We start from the raw sequence: 14,324 nt of genomic DNA, 5'->3' as shown, positions 1-14,324 counted from the left end.
CAAACAGCTTCAGAGCCAGTGGACAGATAGGCCAAGGATCTCCTAATAGACCCCACCAGGCAGAGCAGTGTGGACCCGCCCTTCGAAGGCTTCCATCTCCAGGGCTCTGGGACTCAGCAAAGCCAGGCACATGGCAGCCTTTGTCTCCATCCAAAATCCAGGCCCTGAATGGGCTGGCCAATGCGCATCTCAGTCTAGGAGATCATCAGCATCTGATGTGTCAGGGAAATCATTCAGCTTTTTCAAGGGGACCTTTCAGAGCTGCTACCATTTCCCCTCCGAGCCTAAATAAAGCAGTGAAAGAACTTCGCAAGGAGATTTCTGTATTCAAGGGGTTTCAATTTCCCCTCCAATAATCCAGTAAAAACAGTCTCCTGCCCAAGGAAGGGAAGGGGGGGGGGAGCCCCTGGTCTTATGCACTTTGCGGTCTGCTGTTTCCTGCCATTTGTTAGCTCTGGCAATAAAAACGAGGGGTTGTTTGAGTTTTATTGAGTTGCAGGAAATGCTGAGTTCAAATAAAAAAATGAAACTATGACAATGAGCGTGCAGTCAGTTTTAGAGCTGACAGGACAAATTAACTGGAAGGTGATGGCAAATGAACCCTGAGTCAATAGGCGGCTGATCGCTGCTAAGCTCGGTTGTCTCCTGTTGTACCTGGTTTTTGGAGAATTTTTCACCTTGGTCTGCCCATCAGGGCCGTACCATGCAGGCTTCATTCACATCACATCCCCAGCATGCATTCAGCCCTGGGTTGGGCAGATGCTCCGATGGTAATGGGGTGTAGCCCATGGAGATAGTTTAGCATTCGGTTTAGCAGCAGCACAGGAACCTACAGGCCTATATCCTGTGGGGGATTAGCTTAAGGAGTTAGCCTAAGGCTTTGAGGCCTACAAACTTTAGCATACACAAGTGGCCTAACTCTGACCCTGAGTTTTTGGCAACTGGGAAGACTGTGTTTGGTGGGAGAGCTTGAAGATAATACCAGGTACCCGTAATAACACTGAACTGATACTAGACTAGGATATTTTCGGATAAAATGTTGGCAGATGCTTAACCATGAACTTGCCCTGGTGATGAAGTGATGCGTATGATAATTAATTGACGAAACCTATAGGATAAGGACATCCCAATATTATTAGGGTGAGGAAGTTAGACATGGACAACGGAGGCCGGGCATTTCTATGAATATACATGACAGCCCCCTAGGGCCCTATAACAGGCCAGACCACCATGTAACGGGGAGATTTGGACCATCACGCCAGGGACAAAGCAAGATCTCCCTCCCTCTCACCCGCCCTACATCTCCTAGGAAGGGTGTGAACAGACATGTAAGGAACGGTTCAAGATATTAGCTGAACCACCCTGTACTACTGCTACATTGCCACGTGGTTTGGAGCATTTGTGTCTTTACTGACTGTGCTAATAAAATTGCTTCAAAAGTTCTGCTTTTCCCTCAGTGTGAGTGTCTTCGTGGTGCATATTGGGGCTCCCAACCAGATACTGAACTTGCGCAACAAATTGCTCTGCCTCATTGGTAATGTGGGTGTGCGCTAACGAATACAAAGAGTATGATGCTAGGCCATCAAAGAGAATACCACCGGGTCACTGTCACCCATGGGATGCAAGCCCTCAACTTGACAGTGGAAGACTGTGTCCAATTCACAAGCCCCCCCTGAACAATCCCATCCCTTGAAGCGTGAAGAGGTCTCAGCTAGGCTGCACTCCCATCTATCCTCCCTGGGCAAAAGGCCATGGTGGAAGTGTCGTGCATTATTGTTTCCCTTTCTCTAGCCAATGACTTTTAAAGCGAACATGACAAATGATGCGTGAAGAAGTCACATGAATAAAGCGGGTTCCCCCGAGCCATTCCCTAAGTTGCATTTTGTCCAGAAATCTTGCTCATTAGGATGGGGTCCTTTTCAGGCATATCTGGAGTAATAAACAAACAACATCATCTTCTAGCACTTAGCAGTAGTCCTCAAAGTGCTTTATAAAGGAGGTCAATAGCATTATCCCCATTTTACAGATGGGGAAACAGACACCAAGTGGTGAAGCTACATGCCCAATGTCACCTATCAGGCTGGGGCAGAGCTGGGATAGAACCCAGGCCTCCCAAGTCCCAGTCCTGTGCTCTGTCCACTAGGCCATTTAAAACAAGGCAATGGTGTTGTCTAGCAGCTGGAGACATGGCCTCAGGGTGCACAGCTCCAAACTTTAATCCAGCCCCGTTTATGGTATGCTTGTTTGCCAAGTGCATGGGAGCTTTTCTCTAGGTCATACTGGATAAAACACACTTTGAAAAGCTATTTATCGTTAGACAATATCAATAGGCCAGCACCTGTAAGACAACAAAGCAGTATGCAGATCCCAAGAGTCACTAGCAAATCTGCAATAGCAAGCACCATGCACAGCACTTAGCACTCAGAGGCAACCCTACAATAACAAATTGGGATCCAGAGCCCTGCACTCCCTAGCACATGGAGTGCAAGATGGAGCCGTATGTTCCAGTGGAGGAGGGGAGAAAATGGCTAAAACAGCTCAGCTGCAAGCTTCTGTATGACAAATAGCAGCGAGGTGGAAGGAAAATGATTTTTAAAGTTATGAGAAATATCTTGACTCTGTCGTTTTAATTAACGTGCATTCCGCTAAGAAAGTGAGCAACGAGCTGAGTGGAGAGTTAATCCAGACCTCCCCTGACAGCGTTTGAAATTCAGCCCTTAACCGCTTTGATTCTTAAACCCAAATCTAGATTTTAATTCCTACCAAGCAATCAGTTGGTCTGACACCTTCTCAGGGGGTTTCCGGGCCTGCGTGTTTGGGATACAAGTAATCGCAAATGGGAATAGCTCCCCAATGCACAATACCTTATACCTATAGAGCACTTTTCATCTACAGATCTCAAAGTGCTTTACCAACAAGGTCAGTATCATCACTCCCGTTTACAGATGGGGAAACTGAGGCACAGACCAATGCAATGACTCACCCAAGGTTACCTAGCAGCAAAGCCAGGACTAAAACCTAGGTCTTCTGCATGCCAACCCAGGGCACTATCCATTAGGCCACACTGCCTGCCCATGTAGCCTGATCTCCAGTGCAAGGGATTAGATATAGCAAGGCAAGCTTCAGAGGGAGGGAGCAGATGGCTGCTTGCCACTTACGAAGCCCAAGCAAACAGCAGAGGACTTTGTCACTTGGGTTGAAGGTGGAAATGACGGGGAAAGAAAAGAGCTGTTGCCTGCGGAGCGGCGTTCTGGGGCGCAGCATAAGTCCAAAATCAATCCATCTGCTGTGGCTGTGGTAGCTGGGCCACGCTGGAACTTTGATTGCTCATGCCCTGTCATGGCATGTCTGACAAAAATAAAGGAGTTGTTGCATTAAAGCGCCATTTGGGAGCTCAGGCCACACCCCTCCCACTCAGCCTGGGATGTTATGGAATCAGGTATATTTAGAAGTGCTCTTACGGGTTTTCAGACACTTTGGGGAAGGAAACATTTTAAAATGCTTCTGTTAGGGCTCCCTTGTACAAACACTGCGTTTCTGAAGAACTTGGTCTGAGGATCTCGCAGCCCTTTGCAATGGTAGGGGATCAGCTCTGTCAGATGAGGAAACTGAGGCACAGAGCAGGCTCAGCATTGTGGCAATATTCTCACACAGAAGTGGTGGGGCAGCTGGGACTAGAACCCGAGTCTCTGGACCCCCAGTCCATTACTCTAGACCATGTTATTCCTGTCTCATGCTTCTTCCCCCAGCAAGTTTCCAGGGGGATCAGCAGCTCAGGGATCTCATTCAGCAAGCTCAGGATCTCGGCAAACTCCGATGTTTAGAGGGGCTGTTAAAGATGAAAGGCATGTGCTGCCAATCTGTCCCTGAGACGGCCCCCTGCCGTTTCAGGATCTGGCCATGTATTGAGGGGAGGAGACAGGCAGAAATCCAAGCTCCTTCGGATACCCCATAGCCTCTCAGCGTCGGGCACGGGAAGTCCAGTTCTGCTGCTGTCCAACGTGCCTGCTTCAACGCCCATCCTCTCGCCTTGCTGCCAAGTGCTGGAGAGAACCAGGTATTGCCAGCCTCTAGCAGTAAAAATCCTGAGTGTCTAGTAACTTGCTCAGGGTCGGGGTCTTTTTTATTTGCTTTCCTGCGTCACTTGTTCAAGCCTTTCCCCCTACAACCTCCATGTCTTTTAAAATGGAAAGCAGTCTTCCTTCATCACGTGACTCCAGCAGCTAGGGCTTTAAGAACCCCCCAAAACAGCATGAGGCTTACACTCCAATCACGGGAATCAGCAACACCCAGGCCCCTCTCCGACCGCAACTCAATCTGAGGCAGGAAACGAAGGGGCTTCGGAGTAGATTTGCTTTAGACTTCTCTAAGGAAAGGACCATGCAAGCTAAGGCCTCTACAACAGCCACGGGAGGGGAGAGCGACTCTTTGGGCACCTGGTCCACTGCCAGGGAGAAACTCACAACAAAGGGCAGCGCCAGGAGGTCGCCATAGGCTGTAGAAGGAAGGATGCTTGGTTAGGCAGATACTGCCACCTTGTGAGCCAAACTGGGAACAGGCACCAGTCAGCCAACCTGCTTTATGATGGGTTTTACAACAGATTTAATTCTGGGTAGGGACCCTGGAGGATTTCCCGAGGAGAGAGGCATCCACAGAGAAAATTATTAGCTGTTGGGGTGGAAACTAGTTCCCCAACCTCTTTCTTCCCCAACCCACAGGATCCACCTGGAACGCTTGTCCTGTTGGCTTCTTTGGGCAACCGTAGCTATTTCAGAGCTACTCGCCCATCATCTCTTGCTGACCAACACACACAGATACCCGAGGCTGGAGGCTCCAAGAGGCAAGAAGCAAGTGCTTGATAATCCAATGGGCCCTAATACAAAGGATCAGTTGTGCTGTTGGCCTGGCATATTCCATGTGCAAGGAGCCTGGTTTTTAAATCCTGTGCTCAAATCATAGAACAGCAGGGTTGGAAGGGACCTCAGGAAGTCATCTAGTCCAACCTCCTGCTCAAAAGCAGGGCCAATCCCCAGACAGATTTTTGCCCCAGATCCCAAATGGCCACCTCAAGGATTGAACTGACAACCCTGGGTTTAGCAGGCCAATGCTCAAACCACTGAGAAATCCCTCCCCTTCCCAACAGGGGGTCTTTTCTAAAGTGAGGATTTCAACACCAGCATGTAGATTTGAGCTCCCAAGAACAGAAATGAGGGGCCAATGAGGAATGCAACCTGGACTCACAAGACCTAACAATGCCATTAAATGCATGGGTGCAGCACCCAGAGCCTTCTGCAGGAGTGACCTGCAGGCAGAATGAATCCCCACCATGTCCAATCCTCCCCTCATCACAGCTGGTGTCATTGCCTGGTGTAATTGTCCAGGTACTTGCATGGTGCTTATCACCTGTGCACCGAGCTACTTGGACCTAGAGCTCCCTGAGGGGAAGAGCAGAGCAATGTGTGTTGTGGGATAATGTGCGTTCTGTGTTTGGCATGTTATGTGTAAATGCAGGATTCCAACTCACCTGCCTCAGAGGGCACATCCACACTGCACGTTGCTGATGGCCGTGTATAGAGGAGACAGTGCATAGCCCCAGCATGGGTATAAATGGCAGCGTAGACAGTGTGGCGCTGTTCAGGCAAGTAAAGACACCAGGCCTGAAACCTGTGGGTATGTCCCCTACACAGCTCTAGACAGCCCAAGCAGCACCTCGGCCATCTACACTCTGCTATTTTAGCAGTGCCGCAGCCTCCCTGCTGCTGGAATCTTTCCCTGCTGCAGAGAGAGGCTCCGTCGGTGGGGAAAGGCTCTGGCAGCAAGGAAAGGCTCCATTGGTGAGGAAAGGCTCCAGCAGCGGGGAAAGGCTCCGGCAGCAGGGAAAGGCTCCGGCAGCTCCTTGCTGCTAGAGCTCTTCACCACTGCCTCCTCGCAGCCAGTGCTTTTCACTGTCACCTGTAGCTATGCATCGCAGCATAGACGCAGCCTGGCATGCTTGTACAGCCCATGCTGAAACCTGTAGCTCACATCTACACTATTTTTAGCCATGCTAGCGCAGCTATGTCTATCTGCGCTGCAATCCCAGTGTAGACGCACTCTTAGCGAACTCCTCTTTAAAAACTACCCAGCTGTCACCATTGTGGAAAGGTCAGTTGACCATCTTGCTGTCACAGGGGTTAAGTACACAAGAACCAGAGGAGAGCTCTGCTTTGTGGGCAATAAGCTTTTTTCCCCTCCTCCTTTTTTTTATTTAAAACAGTAAGACAGTATTCAGACACTGCTACCCACAATGCCAGTGGGCATGTTGAGCAAAATGACAGCGAACAAAAACTTCACTTTCAGTAGAAGAAAACCAACCCTTTATAGCAAGCCGCATAAATATTTACAACTCATCAGTTCTATATACAGTCCGTTCTATCATACAACTTGCTTCAAAACAGCTATGCACAATTTGGTTGTACAAAAGATAGATTTTTTCCCCCTTGTACAGTTCAAACAATAAATTGTCCTTTTCTCTTTTTGCTTGTTTGTACAAATTAGACAGTTGGTTACACTAACTTCAAACCTTTTTCTTTAAATAGTTTAATATAACCTCCATTTTTGATTGCACGATCAATAAAAATCATAGCAGGTAGCACGAAGACATATGTCACCAAAATCTGACAGATTCTGCGGACAGTTTCGTATGAAAGATGTCTTTCCTTTCAGCTAACACAGACAGTGCTCACTTTATATGGGAGTTGCAGTCAATGGAGTCTGAATCTAGCTGAACTGCGGTGAACCTGATTTACCAAAATCCAGCTTGTATGTTTAGTACATCCATGGATATATGCCAATACATCGATTCAGGCACATGTAAAGCACGTGTGTGTGCACACTACACACACATGCATATGGAGATGTACACACACACACACACGAGTCTAGGAGTGTACACATACTCACACACAGAATTTACAGTATCTGGGCACAAGGAAGTACCTGGTTTTGAAGGGACAGCCATTCCCGAATCCCTGTGTGGAATGTACATGTGGCCATAGTCACAAACACTGGAGAAGACGCCAGTCCCTTGTACTCAAAGACACCCAGGCGGGTGAGCAAGAAGAACATGTTAGATAAACATCAGAAGTGACCAGCGTATTTACATCTGTCCTTAGCACTGCATCTCGAAAACCTAAAGCAACAGGCTCCCGACCATACCCCTCAGCATACTAGTGAGTGAAAACAAACCCCCGTCAGACTAATTCCATCGCTGCTTTGGGGAGAGCCAAGGACTTTGGGGAAAGTCTCTTAAAAGGATCAGTCCCTTGAAAACCCAAAACCGAGTGGAGGGCTGAGGTGGGGTTACAGTTTTGAAATCGTAGTGTCTCTAAGTGCAATAGTTGCTTGTTCCAGCAGCTTTGTGCAAAAGACTGGGTCATACTCAGCTCTGTAACACTGAAATACCATGTACTGTAACTATAAGAAAACCCCAGTCTTCAGTGACACAGAATTCACACTCACAACATCCTGGGTCACCTATTTCCATTCCTGATCCCTGAGCCAGAGAGGCTCCCCTCCATTCTTTCCTGACAAAGTAGACAACATTGATGTAAGCACCACTGATTGGACCTGAATAAATTTACACCAGGAGAAGAGTTTGCCTAAGATAAGCACTACAATCAAATGCATTTCGCACTCCATGCTGGCAGCTCTACTCCAGTCACTGATACCAACCGGACAAAGAAACACAGCCCAAGTTGGATAAATCCTAGTTCAGGTCTAACCCTACCCACTGACTTTCTTTGGTCCCGCATAGGCCAAAGACCATGCGTATGGTACAGGATGTGATCCTGCCCCCGGGGAAGTCAGTGGAAGTTTTCCCACTCATTTCAATAGGAATACGATTTCTCACTTACTAAGAGAAAACATCCCTTTAAAGTACAGCTAAGCCCTATGACCCAGATCCTCAAAAGCAGAGACACACCTAACTTCCATTGACATCAGTGGCTCAATACCTTTGAGGAGCCTGGCCTAGGACACCATGAACTGTGACTAGTCCAAGCTTGTGTACGTTTCCCAACCACCCCATTTTCAGCTCGGCTTGGTGCTATCTTTAGACTCAGTGATGCTGGATCTGCCACATCAAGGGTGCCCAGAGAAGTTCTATGCACACGTGGCTATTGGAGGTTTGTTATTTCTGGCAATGCAACATGCTTTTGGGTTTGCCCTGGGTGTTTTCCGCAGTACACGCTAGGGATATCTGCACGGGTTGGACTGCGATGACAGAGGGTGTGTGATTTTGGGGGGACTTTTTTCAATGAAAATCATTCAACACCTACCACGCAGGCGTCTAGACAAACAAGGAGCCAGAACAATTCAGTCAGACTCTAGCCCAACCAGAAAGCTGCAAATCTGAGAGCGGGAGCTCTTAAAGACCCTTCTGCCTTCTCCCAGTACCAATCCTAGCAAAGGCCATCGGTGAGCTCTGAGCACCGCCTGTCTGCATTCAGCAGCAGGGTGGGGATCCGTGGGTGCACTGAGGAGGTTTGATTTTTCCTGGGACTGTACACAGAGTGGAACGGTATCTCACTAACAAGGTTTTCTTTGGGCATTTGATGCTGTGAAGAGGAGCCTGTGGCAGAGCAGCAATGCCTGACAGTTTACTGCTTGAGAGTCCTGATTTTAACTGCCTGCATGGAATGAGTCAGTGGATCTGTCCTCACCCCGGACCGCAGGAACCACACCCTACCTGGCAGCTGTGGGCAGACTCACCACCACATGGGCCATCCGCACTCCCTGGAGCTGGTCCCTGCAGGCCAGGCTTGGGGGCCCCCTTGGGGGGCAGAGCGGGGAACTGGCACTGGACTGTTTCTGTTCTGCAGCTGGAGGATTTCATGCTCCAGAGCATCTCTCCCCATAGCTATTCTTTTAGCCCAAAGAGAACTACAGAGGTTTGAACCTCTTGGCTGCTAAAGACCCACCCACCCCTTCCTGGGTAGCTCACCTTGGGCATCTGGCTGTCACTGCTTCCAGTGAGTGCATGTGCCTAAAGAACAGGTGACCACTTCCATGCCCCCTTAGCAAAGGCAAAGCACCACAGAAGCCACAGGATGACGTCCATCCAGCCATATAAGATGAGCACTGCTGCACAGAACCCAAACAGACAAAGTCTCAGCAATATCTAAAGAGGTTTGGATTTACCAGACGACCTTTGCCAAGTGGTTTTGGAGGTTCTCTCTTTGTCAGTAATCCCAAGCCTGTCCTCGTTAAACACAGCGAGCTCCCCCCTTCAACAGGGACGTATCAGGTGGTTCCACTCATCACTTGGCATGCAGTAAGTGCCAGGAAGAAAAGAGACCAATGACTCAAGACTTACCACTCAATTAAGGCTTCGAAAGACTCACTCTGCTCCCAAGGTATTCAACTTCTGGGGCTAAAACCCTCTACGGTGCAAACGTCCGGAAGGAAACAGTGGCCAGCGCTGAACAAGGAGACCCTTCCCCAGCTCCTCTGCCTGAAACCCTCCCTTGGGTATAAAATGAGCAATACGGAAGCTGAGGGGCTGCAGAGACAAACAGCTGTGGCTGCCTGGGACATCGAAAGGATTTCCAAGGCTCCCCCCGCCCCATCAGATATTCCCCCCTCTGACATAACAGGACTTTCTACAGCACAGTGACATTCACCCAGCCCGGGCTGCCATGTTTGTATGGCTCTTTGTCAGGTTATATTTTAACCCTGGACTTTGCAGGCGTTTCCTTTTCTTCCTGTTGGTGGGGGATGCCCGAGGGTCTCTAACCCCAAACCGTCCATGTTGATGTCCAAGGGTTTTCACTTTGACTTAGAGAGTCTAGGGCGAGGCCTTGCTGAGCATGAAAGGGGCGGTGGAGATGGGAAGGAAGTGGAACCACTCTAGCCAGGTGTTTGTTATCATTTGTGCTACATCCGTATATCTGGCCTGGGGGGGTGGGGTGGCTATGTCGGCAAACCCAAGCCAGTTGGGTTGGGATTTGCAAAGGAGCTTAAAGGGGATAAGGTTCCCATGCTTCCACTGAAGGTCAATGATAGACAGGTGCCTAAATCCCTTAGGCCCCCTTTGAAACTTCCAGCCTAAATTCTCAAACGTTTCACTTATCTGACACGTTACGAAGGCCACCTTCAGGGAGCAGCCCATTCCGTAAGAGAATCCCAGCCCCTCCTCCCAGCTCAGCTCTTTTTTCCCCATGCAGGATGCCACTTCCTCTGCACCGCACAGCCAGATTCCCCACGAGGCGCGGGAAATGCATGGATCCAGCTCACCCTGCTGCGATCTATGCACCTATCCTGGTAAGCAAAGACCAGATGACAACCCCTCAGACATCTGAGACCAGCTTTCTCTGTCCATTAGCACTGACTACTTGGGTTTATTTCCTCTGGCTGTCACCTAGTGCCAGGTACAGCTGAGGTCTAGTCTAACGGTGGCTGACAAAGCTTGGATCCCTTATGCAAACAGAAAAAAGCTACAATGAAAGGTCGAAGTCTCTAGAGCTAGCTGAAAACTGGGAACATTTTTTTGTGACAAATCAAATTTTTCTCTCTTCCGGCAGCCGTCAAAAATGGGATGAATTTCTGGCAACCATTTTGGTGAAAAGCATGTCCATGTCTCATTAAAAAACTGCAAATGTTTTTGGCAAGACACTGCAGCTGACCTCACTGTTACTATAGTGCCCGGCTGTAGTGTCATTTTTTTTTTTAAAGGGCTATCGGGGGAAGGAAGGGGTGAATTTGAACTTCATCCAGCCGAATCTACGACTTCTTTGTAAAATATTATACCCAAAATGTCAGCTGTCAACTTTTTGTTTCTGAGCTATGCCACACCAGCAGCTACACCTGGGGATCACAAACACTTTCAAATATTTTGTGCGTTTGAAAAAACCAACAAAAAGACGCAACAGAAAAGACACAAACGTCTGCGAACGTTAAAAACCTGCACATTGTAAAAACACCCCACCCACCCACCCCATACAATCTTTCTGTTGCTTTGACATTAGAATCACCCTTGGGACAGTGTCGGGAAAAAAACCCATTGACAGTGTGACAGTGTGAACCTTTTTTGTCAATATACTCCTAGCAGATCAGAGATTTTCTGCAACACAGCAGCTGTCTGTTCCAACAGGCAATGGGAGAGGCAGAAAGTCTATGTCCTGGGCTTCTTTCCTCTAGCGTGCAGAATGCAAAGCATTTAATACATCATCTTTTTTCCCCAAAATCCCCAGAGTGAGAAAGCAGAAGTGAAGGAAAAACAAAAGTCTTAATATTTTGTTCTTGAACCATGTAACTGCAGATATGATCAACATCATGGAATGAAAAATAATACAAAGCAGAGCATTCATGTGCATCAGAAAAATACAATACAAATGTTTTACGTCTCTCACGAATCCCCTCCCACTGCAAACAAAAACATTGACAAGCTCTTCGGAAAGGCTCCCTGGAGATCTCCGTGCCAGAGAGTGAAGCTCTGTAAGGAGAAGAACATCCCTCTTGGCTTACGAGCAGTATATGTAATAATGAGGAGGCCCTGCAGTTGTGGCAACATTTTTTTTTTTAAAACTAAGTTAATACATTCTACTGACGTACAGACAACTGTGATGGATCAACGAGACCTTTTTTACATTTCCATACAATGGACAAACTCGTCAAATCTTGCACGCAATAACAGAACCTCTTTTCCAGGAGCTGAGACTGAAAGCAGCACGTAACACTGTTTTAAGTCCTTCCTCACGTCAAACATCTTGACATAATTCACTGAAGGTATCAAAAATATACCCTGTAGACCAATACATCATTTACAATTGCTTTTTCTCCCCATTCAGGAAACAATGCACTTCGAGCAACGGAGTCCCTTCATCTGCAGATTAATGCACCACAATATGGGGAACTTCTTTTGATTACAAGATAAACCAAGGATTTCTTTCTCAGAAGGACTTTTGTTTGTTAAATGGATCCTTAGCCCTCCCCCCACCTCCGTAATTTTTATTTGTTTAAACTTTTCCGGGACTTGCTGGGGAAGTTAATCCCATGCAGGGGATGCCTGTAAGAAAAAGGAACATCCTAAGCAGCCCAAGAGGAACAAAATGGGGCTTTTGATTTTATAATTCAGTGGCGCAGCCCGTGGGCTGATAAACACATGGAACAACCCGGAGGCTGGGGGAGGGCAGTCTAATCCTATTTCAAGTACTCGATAGCAGGCAACATGGGTGTGCAGGCAGAGAATACACGCTATATGTGTGCATAGGCGCACACACACATAAAGTATATGCACATGCACCCAAGCACGCTCGCTCTCCTCCCAACATGGGTTTCCTCGTTCTCACCGAATCTAAGGAGTAGAACTGGAGCACCAGCTGGTCTCCCCTGAGTAAACAACTGAATTCAGTGAGCGACTGCATCCTTCGGCGCTTCTTTCCCCTTCCCATCAGCTGTTCACAGACTGTATCTCAGGCTCTCAGCTGCTGCATGAGGACACCAGTGCTGGAAAGAGAAGTAGGCTGGGTTCCATTTGGCTGACTTAAGGCTTTAGACTGAAGAGCATTCAGAAATTTCCTGATGTGAGACATCAACCGATTGGAAAAGCGCTGCTCCGGCTTCTTTGCTGACAGCGCCATGGACTGATATGGTCGAAGTTCACCTTGGCCAGCTCGCTACCCACGCGTGTCCACTCTTCCCCTCCCTCTCTTTCGTTCATTCACTGTCTGACAGCGTTTCGTACTGGGAGCAGAGCAGGGGCTTGGGCTCCTCCTCCCAGGCGTGGTGCTGGCCGGTGGAGTTCCCTTGTGGAATGGACGCTGGCGGCGGGGCTGTCACCACGCCAGTTGGAAGCCTCATTGTCAGTGGATTGTATGGAAATGGCGTGGAACCTGAATTGGGGCAGAAGGGAAGGAGAAACTCAGCATGGTCCGCCCAGGGTGGGGAATTCACTCACCAGCCCCCAGTCAGGGTCAGAGAGGCCCCCTGGAATTCAGCACAACTGGCAGGGAAGAGAGGCCGCGGAATGGAAGAGCAGCAGGGCCTGTGGGGTCAAGAGCGAGATGAACTGGCACAGCTCACTCCCAAGGGGTCTCTCCAGAGATAATAAGCAGTAACTTCCCTAAGGGGATGACTCAGCTGATGCTGACCCGGGTGTCTGTCTGGGGAGGTAATCTCACCCTCCCACCCCTGGCAGAGTGCAGAGCCAAAGCCCCCAGGGGGCAGCGCGGCGCTACCTGCAGACGAAGGCCTGTCCTCCCAGACTCGATTGGTTAGCGGTGTCCTCCTGTTACAGTCCCCCTCCGAATGAACAGAAGAAACAGATGGTGGTCTCTCTCCGGAGGACAGGCCTGGCGCTGGAGACTTGGCCTTGCGGCTGTTGGGTCTGGCAGCAATCTTTGGCTTCCCTCCTCCACCTGCAAAGAGAAGCACCCTGCTTTTCAAACTGAGCACTGGTGACACACGCCACACGGCCAAGGCTGCAAAAGCCACTCATGATTTTGGGTGCCTGACTGGAGATGCCTTAAAGAGTCTGCTTTTCAAAGGGGGGGAGCTCAGCACCTCCTCAAGGTCTGGCCCCTTTAAGGTGTCTCTGGATGAGTCTCCAGTATCATTAGGAGCTTGATCTATGTCTCTTGCACGTTCAGAATGGCAGGTGCCGCCTTCAGGTACCACTAGAGGTACAGGAAGCTTAGCATCCGCTAACCTTCATGGCGGACGTCTCAGCGGGGAATGGTACAGAACAGAGTGCTCGGCATTTTCCAGCCAGAAATGGGCAGGTTTTCCCATGCTGCAAGAGTGCACCTGTATTCAGGGCATTCTACCAGCAAACTCCTATTGATCCTTCGCTAAAAGACCCAATGACTTCAAGGCTCTCTGCTGGAACGAAGAAGCTACTGCAGCAGCAACAGAATGGCTCAAAGGGCCAAATACTTCCCCAACTTCCCCCCCAAGCCACCCCAGGGCCTTGTCGGCTCCTTGCTGAACTCACCTGCTACCATGAAGCAAGCTGCAGCAGCTTGTGTCCGGCATGGGGGCTGCGCACTTGGACGCACAAGGAGGGGGTTGGCTGATGAAGAGTGTCTGCCTGCTGGCCCGGCAACCTTTCTGCAAGGGACTGGGGAGCGCCTCACTGAACATCTAAAACCCAGTGCCAGGGGCCTTGAGTGACTCTGTAGGCCAGGGACTGCGTGTGAGAAGAACAGGCACCCACATGCTCCTCTTCCCTCTCTACAGACAGCCTGAATGCAGGGCTGCCCAGGAGCACAAAGGGGGCAGTTCGCCCTGCCCCCCGCACCCATGGAATTTGAGTGGCACTATGACCTGGGGCATGGGGTTCCACC

At 49.2% G+C, this 14,324-nt stretch overlaps 1 protein-coding gene across 19 annotated transcripts in view; it reads right to left on the bottom strand.

Moving 5' to 3' along the window:
- Positions 1 to 11,247: 11,247 nt before the first annotated feature.
- Positions 11,248 to 14,324, bottom strand: part of NCOR2 (nuclear receptor corepressor 2) — a 403,768-nt gene continuing 400,691 nt past the window's right edge. For all 19 annotated transcript variants that reach the window (XM_050923437.1, XM_050923442.1, XM_050923438.1 and 16 more), the window contains 2 exons: positions 13,218 to 13,397; positions 11,248 to 12,872 (listed from right to left, as the gene is read on the bottom strand). In XM_050923437.1, the coding sequence (XP_050779394.1) occupies positions 12,697 to 12,872; positions 13,218 to 13,397 (356 nt within the window). In that variant the 3' untranslated portion in view covers positions 11,248 to 12,696. The remainder of the gene's footprint in view (positions 12,873 to 13,217; positions 13,398 to 14,324) is intronic.

This window comes from Gopherus flavomarginatus, chromosome 15 (assembly GCF_025201925.1).
Source record: "Gopherus flavomarginatus isolate rGopFla2 chromosome 15, rGopFla2.mat.asm, whole genome shotgun sequence".
Taxonomy (NCBI): domain Eukaryota; kingdom Metazoa; phylum Chordata; order Testudines; family Testudinidae; genus Gopherus; species Gopherus flavomarginatus.
The sequence above is the reverse complement of the archived record's forward strand: the minus strand, read 5'-3'. Positions and strand labels throughout refer to the sequence as shown.